The sequence below is a fragment of the Otolemur garnettii genome, unplaced genomic scaffold (assembly GCF_000181295.1).
Source record: "Otolemur garnettii isolate 467f Iridium unplaced genomic scaffold, OtoGar3 scaffold00025, whole genome shotgun sequence".
Lineage (NCBI taxonomy): Eukaryota > Metazoa > Chordata > Mammalia > Primates > Galagidae > Otolemur > Otolemur garnettii.
Window position 1 is genome coordinate 19,253,980 of NW_003852420.1, and position 13,136 is coordinate 19,267,115.

A 13,136-nucleotide genomic window follows, 5' to 3' on the forward strand; every position below is an offset into this window, starting at 1 on the left:
AAAAAAAAAAAAAAAAAGATGCAAAGGTATGTGGTTTCCTCTTATTGCTAATACTGTAAGAAGAATTGAGGAACTCAGGCTTATGACAAAGAGATATGACAGATAAGGGAGGCAGCTTCAGAGGCTGCTAAGAAAACAGATTCACCTTGGGCTATGAAAGTTTCTAGCTTATGAACTTTTTAGCAACAAGAAATCTGTTACTCTTCCAGTAGTGGCTCCCAGAAAGCTGCCTTTATTACAAATGGCTGCTCTTTAGGTTTGTAGACCTAACAAGCCTGCTGATGTCAAGAATATAAGCTTTCAGGCTGGGCAAGGTGGCTCACACCTGTAATCCTAGCACTCTGGGAGGCCCAGGCAGGTGAATTGCCTGAGCCCACAGGCTGGAGACCAGCTGGAGCCAAAGCAAGACCTCGTCTCTAAAAAATAGCTGGGTGTTGTGACAGGCACCCAGTTACTTGGGAGGCTGAAGAAGAGAATCGCTTGAGCCCAGGAATTTGAGGTTGCTGTGAGCTGTGATGCCATGGGGCACTACCAAAGGCGACAAAGTGAGACTCTTGTCTAAATAAATGCAAGCCATTAGTGCAGCGGTTCTCAACCTGTGGGTCGTAACCCCTTTGTAACAATGAATTACATCGTAGCATTCGGAAGGTTGAGAACCACTGCATTAGTGGGACAGGACCTGGGCACTGGGCCTGCGCGGCAGGAAGCCCCTGCACCTGTACCTTCAGTTGCTGGTTTGTCCGCTTCAGGAACTGAATCTCCTCGTTGTGCTTCTTCTCTTCCACCTGTCGCCTCTCATTCTCCCGCTTCTCTGTGGCCTCACATTTTGCTTTCTGCTCATTCACTTGCCTCTCCAAGTCTCTCCTTTCGGTCTCCAATTCTGCAATCTGAGGACAGAATGCCCAGTCATCATGGGATGTTAGCAGGTGGATGGGTGGTGGGAGAACCTGGGAGGACAGGTTGGGGGCCACAGCTGTTCATCTCAAGACATTGCCAGGGTGTGTGCTGCCACCCAGTGGGAGGTCAGTGACCAGCATGGAACATCCACAGAGGAGATGATCCTGCTGGGACCACCAGCCTGACTGTTACCCTCAACTAAGAGTCCTCTCTGAGGTTATGCAGGTCCAGCGGTGGTGAATATTAGAAGAGTGCCTTAAGGGGCCAGAGTTTAGTGCTGGAATGACAACCACGTGGCCCTGAGGTTGACAGATGAGTCACAAAGGGCCAAAGGTCATGGTAAACCCCACTCACTTTCCTCTCCATGTCTGACTTCCCCTGTTCGGCCTGCAGAGCCTTCCTCATGCCGAACGCCACACTGCTCTCGTACAGGGTCTGGTAGGCAGCGATAGTCATGCGGATCTCGTCCCGGACTCGCAGCAACAACAGCCCCCTCTCTGCACAGTTGATGGTGACCTCCCGGATCAGCTCATCTTCCAATGCACACACACCAGGAGATCAGAGAAGGCGGGGGGGGGGGGTGCATGTCTATTGCAAACTACCTTTCCTCTTGGGAAAGCGTCTAGGGTGTGTTCTCCTGGCTTGGAGACAAGCTCTCAGAGAAGGTAGTCAGGGAGGGTGCCCTCAATGGCCCACACAGCCTTGCTACGCGGATCCTCCTCTGGACTTGGTACTTTGGAGTAGCACACAGTCAGCAAACCTAGGTTGGCCAGGGCAGAGGGAGGCAAGAACCTCCAGTTCGTTTACAGCAGTAAACCCCCCCTTTCCATCCTCAGGCAGAAACTGGGTACTAATTATTCAAAGAAATATGACTTTTTCAGTTGACTGTTTTAATGCAGCTAGGAAATCCTGTGTACCCCCTTGGCTGGACTGGTTTGGGTTCTTAAAACAGCAGGGACTACTGGCCCACCTAACTCCTCCATAAATGCTGACCTGAAGGGAAAGCATAGTTATACTCAGACAGGGGAATGTGCCAGGCCCTGCAGCTGCCTGAGCGCTTAGAGGTGGTTTGTAGCTCAGAGTCCACAAGGGCCAGTGAGACTGCGCTGGGGGACAGCCATTTGATACCACCACTCAGGGTAGATCTTAAATCTTTTCTGTCTGTTGGTTAACAACAAAAAATTGCCCTGCAATATTTTTCTGGACCAAATGTTGATAGATGGATATAAATATAGAATATTAACTTTTCTGAAGAAAAAAATTAGCATATGATGGCTGGGTGGAGTGGTTCATGGCTGTAATCCCAGTACTTTAGGAGGCCAAGCCAGGAGGATCATTTGAGGCCAGGAGTTTGAGACCAGTTTGGACAACATAGCGAAACCCTGTCTCTACAAAAAAAATTTTTTTAATTAGAAGTTGGGTGCAGAGGCTCATGCCTGTAATCCTGGTACTCTGGGAGGCCAAGGCAGGAGGATCATGAGGTCAAGAGTTTTAAGACCAGCCTGAGGAACAGCATGACCCCCATCTCTACTAAAAATTGAGCTAGGGTGGCACCCGAGCTCAGTGGGTAGAGTGCCAGCCATATACACCAAGGCTGGCAGGTTAGAACCTGGCCTGCACCAGCTAAAACAACAATGACAACTGCAACAACAACAACAACAAAAAATAGCCGGGCGGTTGTGGCAGACATCTGTAGTCCCTGCTACTTGGGAGGCTTAGACAAGAGAATCACTTAAGCCCAAGAGTTTGAGGTTGCTGTGAGCTGGGATGCCACGGCACTCTACCTAGGGTGGCAGCTTGAGACTCTGTCTCTGTCTCAAAAACAAAAAAGAAAAGAAAAGAAAAATTAGCTGGGTGTGATGGTGTATGCCTCTAGTCCTAGCTACTTGGGAGGCTGAGGCAGGTGGCTCATCTGAGCCCAGGAGTTTAAGGTTGCTATGAGCTGTGATGATACCACTGCACTCCAGCCAGGGAGACAGAGTGAAATCTTATCTCCAAATAAATAAATAATCATAAGGTTATTATAGGAATCTTTTTTTTTTTTTTTTTGCAGTTTTTGGCTGGGGCTGGGTTTGAACCCGCCACCTCTGGCATATGGGGCCAGTGCCCTACTCCTTTGAACCATAGGTGCTGCCCTGTTATTAGGGCACCTGAAATCTTTGAATAAGATTTCAAATGGACATTCTTATCTTACTCCAAACATCTGCTAAGGGGTAAGGAGCCCAGGGTATTAGGAACATAGTGACTGGCAGCTGCGGGACTGGCAGGGGGAGGATGGGACATTTAGCAATTGCTATGTGGGGCAGGCACGGGAAGAAGAGATGATCCCAGCATAGGATGAGCTTCAGCTCAGGGCTGGGATCTGAGCTGGAGGGATGGGAAGAAAGCAGTAGCACCCACCCCCTGTCCAGCCCACTCACCAAAACACTGTGAGTAGAGCTCCCTGCGCACAGGACAGATACCAGTCTCCCTGGCCTGTCGCTGCTGGAGCTTCAGGTCCAACTGCTCCTGCAGATGCACCACATCCATCCTGGTACTGGGGGTGCTGGACACCTGCTGGATCCATAGCTGCGTGTCTTCTACCCACTCCCTGCAGCACAGACACAGCCAGGCTGAGCAAAACCCATTGACTTGTGAGCAGAAGTGAGAGACAGTTTTGCCCAACCCACCAGAATCCTCCATCCCTCCTTGGAGTGTGAGTCTCCAAAGCCACACCTACTCTGCTGTCTCCATGGGGACCCTACTTTGGGACTGGATAGGTGGGCAATTTCTACTCTAAGGGTCCTCTGAAATCATCACCCACTGTTCCTTACCTTCCTAACTGCCTTACGACAGATTTATGGTCATTGTAGCTTGATCTGAACAGAAAGCTGAGTGGGAATTCCCCACTGGCTTATGGGGAGGGAGACACAGGACAACATAAACCTTGTGCAGACCAGAAGGAGGCAAATGTATGCAATGGGGTTGGGGGAGTTCTTGAACGTGTATGCTTGCATGGGTCTCCCATAATGAACCTTGTACCAGAGGCGACCAGGTTTTGGAATTACAGGGAGCTTGAGGGCATAACTGCCACATAGGAAAGGACCTCTATGCTGCTGGTGGGAGGGAATCAATTTAAAAATCACCCCCTCCCTTGACCTCCATCTAGGAGGAGATCACGGCCTGTCTTTGACTGTTCTTCCTTTTCATCATTGTTTTAACAACTGTGCTGTTAGCTTGTTACATGGAAACAGTTGAAAAGACATGCAGGAAAAAGCAGAAGAAAAAAGCAGGGAAAGGAGCTTGTGCTGGGGAGAGGTGCTCTTTTATACAGGACTTGAGTGAAGAAATGAGGGGACCAGGAAGCTATCCAGGGAAGAGCATCCTTGGTAGTGAGAACAGCCACTGCAAAGGTCCCCAAGGTGGGAGAGTGATTGAGATGCTTCAGTAACAGCAAACCAGGCCCCCATGAGTTCAGCATAGTGAACAGGGAGGAGACGAAGAGGAGATAAGTTTGAAGATATATCATGGGTCAGAGGATGCCACATCTTCCAGGCCACTGCAAAGACTTTGTGTTTGAGTCTGAGTCAGATGGGAAACCATTAAAAGGTTTCTGGCAGGCCAGGTACAGGCCTGCCTGTAATCCTAGCACTCTGGGAGGCCAAGGTGGGTGGATTTCCTGAACTCAGGAGTTTGAGACCAGCCTGAGCAATAACATCTATCTCTACTAAAAATAGAAAAATTAGCCAGGCATTGTGGTGGGTACCTATAGTCCCAGCTACTTGGAAGGCTGAGGCAAGGAGATCCCTTGAGCCCAAGAGTTTAAGGTTGCTGACTTACAATTTAGAGGCTCTGTGGAGAATAGATTGTAGGACCAGAGTGGAAGCAGGATTTTCGGCTAAGAGACCACCATAAGAGTACAGTGGCCAACAGAGATGAGGAACGAGATAGTGGAGGTGAGAGTTGTGAAAAGTGGTTGGATTGGGGATTAAATTTAAAAGTGAAACCAAAAGAATTTGATGAAGAATAGACACATGATAAGAGAGACCAAAGGGAAGGAAAGTTGTTAGAGTCCCTAGTAGAAAGGAGAAGACTGGGGATGAGCAGTTAGAGAAGGAAGAACCAACTTCCTTGAAATTTCATTTGGAGAGTTTGCCATAGCTATTGGACATCTTCCTGAAGGTAGTGAGGAATTAGAAGACAGGTTTAGGGGAGAAAACAGGGGAGGAAATGCATACTGGGAGCCATCAGCTTAAGGGTGGTCTGTAAAGTCCTGAGATTAGGTGATAGCATCAGGAGATGAGGGCAGATTGAGAAGAGGTTTCCCATCACCTTCCCAGGATCCAGCCGTCACTAGGTTCTAGCTCTGTCTGGGATGCTGGGAGGAAACGTCAACCAGGATTAGAGGCAGAGTGCCTCCCCCTACAGTCCCAAATTCTGGAATGCAGAAGCCTAAGCCTTCTCCCAGCCACTCTTCTTCTTACTTTACCTTGGGGGTAGAATGGCATTCAAGATTTCTTCTGCCTGTTTTGTAGGATCTGTGACACAGGAGGTTGAGGGAAGCTTGGTTTTGGGTGGGACTGCACCTGAGGGTCCAGGCTGCTGAGGGCTGACTTTCAATGGTCGAGCCTGAGAAGAGACAGGCAAGGGCGGAGAATAATTCAGGCTCTCAGCTCCACACATCCCGCCCGTGGGGACCTTTTCAGGTCCCCTGCCCACCCAAACCTTCCCTATACCCAGCTTACTTTGTCTTCTCAGCAGAAATCATGTCTCAGAGCTGAAGGAGGCCATAGCTCTAACTCAATGCTTGAACAGGAGTTTCTGGCACATGCGCTCAGGCCTAGGCTTTCCCACCTCTAGTGATGGAGAAATCACTACCTGATCTATTCTCGGACCCAGCTACCATGAAGAAAAATGAATTCCATCCACCTCCCTGTGACTTCCTTTCTCCTAAATCTTTTTTCTTAAATCTCCCTTTTTCCTCCTAAATCTGCCTTCTGGGATAACACTCCATATCTTGGGATTCTTGTACCGCTCTCCCACCCCTCCTTTCCTGTTTCAATTCCTTTACTCCCAGTAGTTGCAAACCCTGTCCCTTGAGATTCCCAACCCTCAACGCGGGGATCTGTCTTTCCTCATTGAAGCTTCCAGGCTTCCTCATCTCTTGAGCGCCTTCCTTACCTTGGGGCTCCGTTTCTCCGTGTTCCGGCTCACTAGCACCGGGGTGTCGTACTTGAGCAGAGAGTCCGCAGGGGGGATCATGGCGGCGGTGGCAGGGGTAGCAGCCCAGCAGCCGCGGCCCCTCCAAGCTGGGCCTTGTTTGCCGTCACCATGGAAACGTCCCCTCCATCCTCATGGCCTGGGCGGGGCTTCGGGTGGGGGTGGGGCCCCGTCCTTAGCGCCCGGGTTTCCTTCTTCCGCATCAGCATCTGGGAAAGCTCTTACGTTTAGCTTCTTAGGCCGCTGAGTGCACCAACTTTCCCCAGTACTTGGGTAAGCAGAGAAATCCGGGGTTCGAGTTGTAATGTGCAGATCACCTTTGGTGAGCCCCAGTTTTACCACCTGAAAAACAGGAATCATCTGACTCCTCAAAGAAAAGTTGGGGATGATTCTCAAAGGACGGCATCTGGAGTTCCCAGGGGGATTTTCTTGGCCGGGGAGAACCAGGTTTGGTGGCTCAGCCCTGTAATCTTAGCACTCTGGGAGGCCGAAGGGGAGGATAGCTTGAGCTCAGGAGTTGTAGACTGGCCTGAGCCAGACCCCATCTCTACTAAAAATAGAAAAATTAGGGCGGCGCCTGTGGCTCAAAGGAATAAGGCACCGGCCCCATATGCCGAAGGTGACGGGTTCAAACCCAGCCCCGGCCAAAAACTGCAAAACAAAAAAGAAAAGAAAAATTAGTCGGGCATTGTGTCAGTCTCGCGCAGTCCCAACTACTTAGTAGGCCAAGGCAGCTGAATCCCCTGGGTGAGCCCAGGAGTTTGAGGTTGCTATGAGCTAGGTTGAAGCCACTGCACTCCCGTCCGGCAAAGAGTAAAATTCTGTCCCCCAAAAAAAGGGGTATTTGGGTTTTTTTTTTTTTGAGACAGTCTTACTTTGTCGCCCTTGAGAGTGCTGTGGCATCATAGTCACAGGAACCTCAAACTCTTGGCCTCCAGAGATTCTCTTGCCTCAGCCTCCCAAGTAGCTGGGACTATAGGTACCTGCCACAAGGCCCGGCTATTTTGTTGTTGTTATTGCAGTTGTCATTGTTGGTTAGCTGGCCCTGGCTGGGTTCGAACCTGCCAACTTTGGGTGTAAATGGCTGGCACTGTAACCACTGTGCTACAGGTGCCGAGCCAGGACTTATTTTTTTTTTAAATTGATAAATGACAACGTAGCAGAAAGTTTAGGAAATAGCAGAAGAAATACTAATGATTTGCCCATGGTTTTGTTTTCTGAAACAGAGTCTCACTGTGTAACTTTTGGTAGAGTGCTGTGGCATCACAACTCACAGCAACCTCAAACTCTTGGGCTTCAGGGATTTGCTTGCCTCAGCCTCCCAAGTAGCTGGGACTACAGGCGCCCGCCACAACGCCCAGCTATTTTTTTGTTGCAGTTGTCATTGTTGGTTAGCTGGCCCAGGCTGGGTTTGAACCTGCCAGCCTGGTTGTATGTGGCTGGCGCCCTACCCACTGAGCTACGGGTGCCGCCTGCCCATGGTTTTCTATCTCTGATTGCATTTCTGTCTTTTCCCTTTGTACTTTCAAATATAAATGTAATCACAGTTTTGGATACAAGTTTATATCCTGGTTTATGGTTACTAAGTTGTTTTTTTTTTCCATTTGCCATATATATTTTGTAAATAGCTTTACTAAAGGCCACTTAACAACCACTAACTGGCTAAACAGTCCCCTACTGCTAGGCATGTAGGTCCTCTTAGTATTTTTCTGATTACTAATAACTGTGGGGTAGGAACCAAGGGAAACAACCCCTTTCCTCCTCTGAAGGGTTGCTCAAAAATCAACTCACAAATGGCAAATTGGAGAAAAGGCATACAAATTTATTTAACACAGAGATACAGAAAGAATCAGAGTGATTGCCCAGCTCCCAAAGGAAAGCTATATTCCATCTCGGCAAATCAGGTTATAGAAGGGAAAAGAGGGATTCTGTTGAGGGGCAGTCAAGGATCACTAGGGAGAATGACTGGATCAGGGAAGAGATTAACTTGTAGATTAGTTTTCTTTGATAGTGAAAGGGTCTGTTCACTGGCAGTTACATTCTTGGTCTTACAGGGAAGGGAAGAAAAAAATAATTGTTTCTTTTGTTAGGGCCGCGTCTAGGCAAATAAGGAACTTCAGCTTCATCCTGTACTTTGAGAGAGCTGGTAAGTGTGTGGGGGAGGGCAAGAGAGAGCTTCAGGCTTCTTCAGGTCAGAATGTCAAGCCACCTTAATTTGGTTCCAGCAGTGGCAGTTAACAACCTTGAGAGGTGGTGGTTTTTATTTTGTTTGGGGTATTTTTGCTGAAAAAATTATCTTTATTATAAGGAAAATACACAGAAAAACAGAGCTAGCAGGTGGTAGGCAGACAGGGAAAATATAATCACTGAGAGGCTGCCCCAAACATGGCTTCCTACTATAGAGAATTATTTGGCTCTTACCTCATCTGCCATTCATGATTGAAAGAAACTTGCCCTAGCAGGACTGGAGTCCCCTTTTCCAATCTGTTCTCTTCTTGGAAGCTTGATAAAAGTTGTATAGTTCTCAGGCTATCAAGATATAGAAGAAAGTATGGAGAAGTATGTTATAGCCCCTTATTCCAGTGCTTTCCTCATGCCTGTGGAACTATCCCCAGCCCCATCCCTCAATATTTGTTCATAGCAAAGGCATGAACCACAAAGGAATTGAGGCGACTTAGGCAGTAGTACACTGAGTGTTGATGAGGAGGCGAGCAGCATCATACTTGGTGTAAAGCTACTGTGTAGAGCACAATAGGAGAGATGCTGAAGAACTTGTAGGAAGAAGTAAACTAGAGCCCTTAGTCCATCTGCTCCCAGTGTGTCATAGCCCAGTACTTGGTCAGGGGTCTCAAGGCGTCCCTTTTGCCGTATGTAGGGAGATATACATTGGTAAGTTATAGATGACGGTGGTCGGGGCATGAGTAGAACCACATGCGGCAATCCTACCAAGATGATGTAGGTCAGACAGATGCCCCGACTTGTCATCACTCGAGTGTTGGGGTTTACTTCTCTGTGTGCCACCCACTCTCATCCGAAAGCCAGCTTCAGAAGCCCGTCCGGCTAGGGGCGTGGAGCTCGCCCCTACCGAACGGCTTGCTTTTCCCCAAAAGTTTGCTTTTTGAAACTCAAAATTCCCGCCACCTGAGCTGCTTACTGCGACCCCGCCCACTACGGAGTCGTCACGTAGTTAATCCATCGCCGCAAGGCTTTCTGGGAGAGCAAGCACCCCGGAAGCGGAAGTCCAGGAGTCAACTCGTCATTTCCTTCGGCGATAGGAGCTCAACGGACCTCTTTTCTCTTGCTCAGACGTATCGCGGAATGGAGGCGGTGAAGAGAGAGCGGGGGAGCCGGCGAAGGCACCGGGACGAGGACGTGGTGGCGGCAGCGGCGGTGGTGGTGAAGCAAGAGCGTCTCAGCCCGGAAGCCGCGCCTCCGGCCCACCGCCGTCCAGACTTCTCGGGTAGCGGCTCGTCCCCGCCGGCCGGCGAGCCGGGCCGCCCCAGCCACCGCGGGAGCCGAGCCCGAGGAGTTAGCCGGTGAGTCGGAAACGTCCTAGTGTGGACTTTGGGTTAGGTTCATTCAGAAAGGAGGTCAGGGTCAGCGTCAGAAGCAGGTTTTGAATACCAAGCGCAGCGGCCTGGACTTAATACTGAACCGGTGGGGGTGACCCTGTTGTCCTTACGATAAAGGAATGTTTACTCGGGTACCCGTCACTTGCTTTATTTCTGGGTGTTAGGAGCCTAACATCCCTTCCTCCTTGTGTCCCCAGCACTTTGCATAGTGTGGCCCAGCAGATAGCGCTGATCGTCTGTTAAATTGGAATGAGATTTTCCCTATCTGCCCACAAATGAAGTGCGGGTGTTGTCTTTCCAGTTATCTGCCCCAAAGTTTCCACATCAAGGTCTAGGCGAGGTACATGTTAGAAACTTTGGAGGGAAATTTTTTTGTTTCTTGCTAGACTTACTCATTTATGCATTCGTTCAGCATAGTTTTACAGTGTGCTGTTACATGGTAAATACTGTCCCAGGTACTGTGGCTGTAAGAGTGAACAAGGTAGACGGTCTTTACCTTCGAGAAATCGATCATACTCTTATCCCCAAGACAAACGATAACAAACAAATAAATAAAATAGATCCAGTTCATAAGAAGTATTAGAAATAAGTTAAAACAGTAATGTGATAGGGATTGGGAGAAGTGGGTAGAGACAGGGTCTGGCTGTTGCTCTGGCTGCTCTGGAACTCCTGATCTCAAGCAATCCCCCCAGTCCCCCACCCCAGCCCACCCCCGTCTCAAGTCTCCTAGAGTGCTAGGATTGCAGGCATGAGCCACTGCCCCTGGCCTAAGTTTCCACTTTTGAGAGTAAGAGGCTGAATGACCCAGCTTCTTAAAGATCCAGGCAGAGGAAACATGCAAAGAATGTGAAATAGAATTAAGTGTTATTGAAATTGGACAAAACAACAGTGTAGCAGTAGGAATGAGATAGGATAGAGAGGAAGTAGAGCAATAGGATGGAAGGATTAAGATGGGGGTTGGTGGTGGTAACTTCTGGGTGGTGGTGTCAATTAGCAAGATGTCATGGGAGAGGAAGGGTTTTTTGAGGGGTTGAGAATCAAGAGTTATCTGAGAAAGAAGGTGCAATAGGCAGGTGTATATGTGGGTTTGGGACTCAAGGGAGACTTCAAGGGTAGGAAAGTAAGCTCCTGCCAGTAGAAAGACTGCTCCTGGTCAGTAGACACCTTCACAAATGTGATTTTTAAGTAAGCCTGATATTTGAAGCTGATTTATATAGGGGAAGGGAAATGGAGATAAAATCTTGTGTGTACCATGCTCTGAATAAGGTCCCCAGCCAAAAAGAAAAACAAGTCCTCAGGGAGAAGAAGCAAGTCTCCTCGGAGTAAGAGAAGCCGAAGTCCTCATCACTCGACAGTCAAAGTGAAGCAGGTAAATGGAATTTGGATGTTTTGATGCTGGGTACAAATAGAGAGGCACGTCTCATCGTAGTTGAAGAGCATGAGTGAGTGAATGTGGGTGTATGTGTTGACCTGTACCTGAAATGGTTCCTAAAAACTGAGTGTGTCTTTTTGATGCTTGTTTGCCTTTTTTTTTTTTTGAGAGACAGAGTCTCATTTTGTTGCCCTTAGTAGAGTGCCATGGAGCACAGCTCACAGCAATCTCAAATTCTTGGGCTCAAGCTATTCTCTTGCCTCAGCCTCCCAAGTAGCTGGGGCTATAGGTGCCTGCCACAATGCCTGGTTATTTTTAGAGGCAGGGTCTTGCTCTGGTTCAGGCTGGTCTCAAACCATTGAGCTCAGGCAATCTCCCTGCCTCGGCCTCCCAGAATGCTTGGATTATAGGCGTGAGCCACTGTACCCCGCCTATGCTTGTTTTTTTTAATTTTTATTTTGAGGTAATTAGGGATTCATGTGCAGTCACAGATAATAAAGAGAGGCATCCTGTACCCAGTTTCTTCCAATAGCATCATCTTAACAGAATTATAATACAATATCATAATCAGAATATTGACTTCAGTACAGTTAAGATACAGAACATTTCCATCACCACAAAGATACCTCATGTCCTTTTATACCCATGCCCACTTCTCTCCCACCTATAACCCTCCTTAATTCTTGGAAACGTCTAATCTATTCTTTGTTTCCATGATTTTGTCATTTCAAGAATGTCACATAAATGCAATCATGCAGTAGTTAATCTTTGGGATTGTCTTTTTTCACTTAGAATTCTTTGGAGATTCACGTTGTTGTATCTGTCAGCAGTTCATTCCTTTCTGTTGCTAAACGGTAGTCCATGCTATGGATTTAGCCATTCACCTATTAAAGAACATCTGGGTTGTTTCCAGGTTTTGGCTGTTACACATAAAGCTACTGTACAAATGTTTGTGTACAGATTTTATGTGACCATTAGAAGTGGAAGGTTAAGATGTCAGCAGGTTTGGTTTTTCCTGAAGAATCCTTCTCTTTGGCTTCTGGATGAATACTTTCTCACTGTGTCCCTACCTATCCTCATCTTTTTTCTGTACAGGTAACCACATGTCTTTTTCTCTTGTTGTAAGGACACCAGCCCTATCGGACCAGTTCCCCCACTGTAATTTTAATTTAATCAACCTTTTATAAACCTACCTCAAAATTAGTTACATTCTGATGTATTTGAGTTTGCTACTTTAAGATAGTAGTTTTGGATGGCACAATTTAGTCTGTAACAGTAATTGTACTTTAAGTTTGCCACCAACAATGTATGAGTGATATAGTTTCTCTGTATCTTTTTTTTTTTTGCAGTTTTTGCAGTTTTTGCAGTTTTTGCCTGGGGCTGGGTTTGAACCTGCCACCTCCAGCATATGGGGCTGGTGCCCTACTCCTTTGAGCCATGGGTGCTGCCCAGTTTCTCTGTATCTTTACTAGGATTTAGTGTTACCACTTTATTTTAGCCATTCTGAGATGTATAGTGAATGATGAATCATTGTGATTTATTTTCTTGAGACAGAGTCTCACTATGTTGCCTTCACTAGAGTGCTGTGGCATCATAGCTCACAGCAACCTCTCAACCCTCAACCTCTTGGGCTTAAGCAATTCTCTTGCCTCACCTTCCCAAGTAGCTGGGACTACAGGTGTGCGCCACAACACCCGGCTATTTTTTGGTTGTAGTTGTCATTGTTGTTTGGCAGGCCTGTGCTGGGTTCAAACCCACCAGCTCCAGTGTATGTGGCTGGCACCCTAGCCGCTGAGCTACAGGCGCTGAGCCTATCATTGTGATTTTAATTTGCATTTCCCTAGGGCTAATGATGTTGAACATATTTTCAGTAGTTTAGTTCTCATCTGTATATAATAATCTCTCAAGTGAAATCTCTCTTTATATCTATTTTCTAATTAGATTATTTGCTTTTTTTTTTTTTTTTTTTACTGTACAGTTTTGAGAACTCTTTGTGTATTATAGATACTAGTCTTTTTGGATCTGTGGTTTACAGATATTTTCTCCTAATCTGTAACTTGTCTTTTCTTTTTTTTTTTTTTGAGACAGAGTCTCAA

At 47.4% G+C, this 13,136-nt stretch overlaps 2 protein-coding genes across 2 annotated transcripts in view; one reads left to right on the plus strand and one right to left on the minus strand.

The window, feature by feature from the left end:
• Positions 1-6,209, minus strand: part of DNALI1 (dynein axonemal light intermediate chain 1) — a 7,779-nt gene extending 1,570 nt beyond the window's left edge. Inside the window, 6 exon segments of the mRNA XM_003788159.3 lie at positions 723-887; positions 1,252-1,430; positions 3,318-3,487; positions 5,366-5,505; positions 6,058-6,168; positions 6,171-6,209. Of these exon segments, the coding sequence (XP_003788207.3) occupies positions 723-887; positions 1,252-1,430; positions 3,318-3,487; positions 5,366-5,505; positions 6,058-6,168; positions 6,171-6,209 (804 nt within the window).
• Positions 6,210-9,340: 3,131 nt separating this feature from the next.
• SNIP1 (Smad nuclear interacting protein 1) overlaps positions 9,341-13,136 on the plus strand; it is a 15,769-nt gene continuing 11,973 nt past the window's right edge. The window contains exons 1-2 of the mRNA XM_003788160.3: positions 9,341-9,632; positions 10,935-11,037. Of these exons, the coding sequence (XP_003788208.1) occupies positions 9,415-9,632; positions 10,935-11,037 (321 nt within the window). The 5' untranslated portion in view covers positions 9,341-9,414. The remainder of the gene's footprint in view (positions 9,633-10,934; positions 11,038-13,136) is intronic.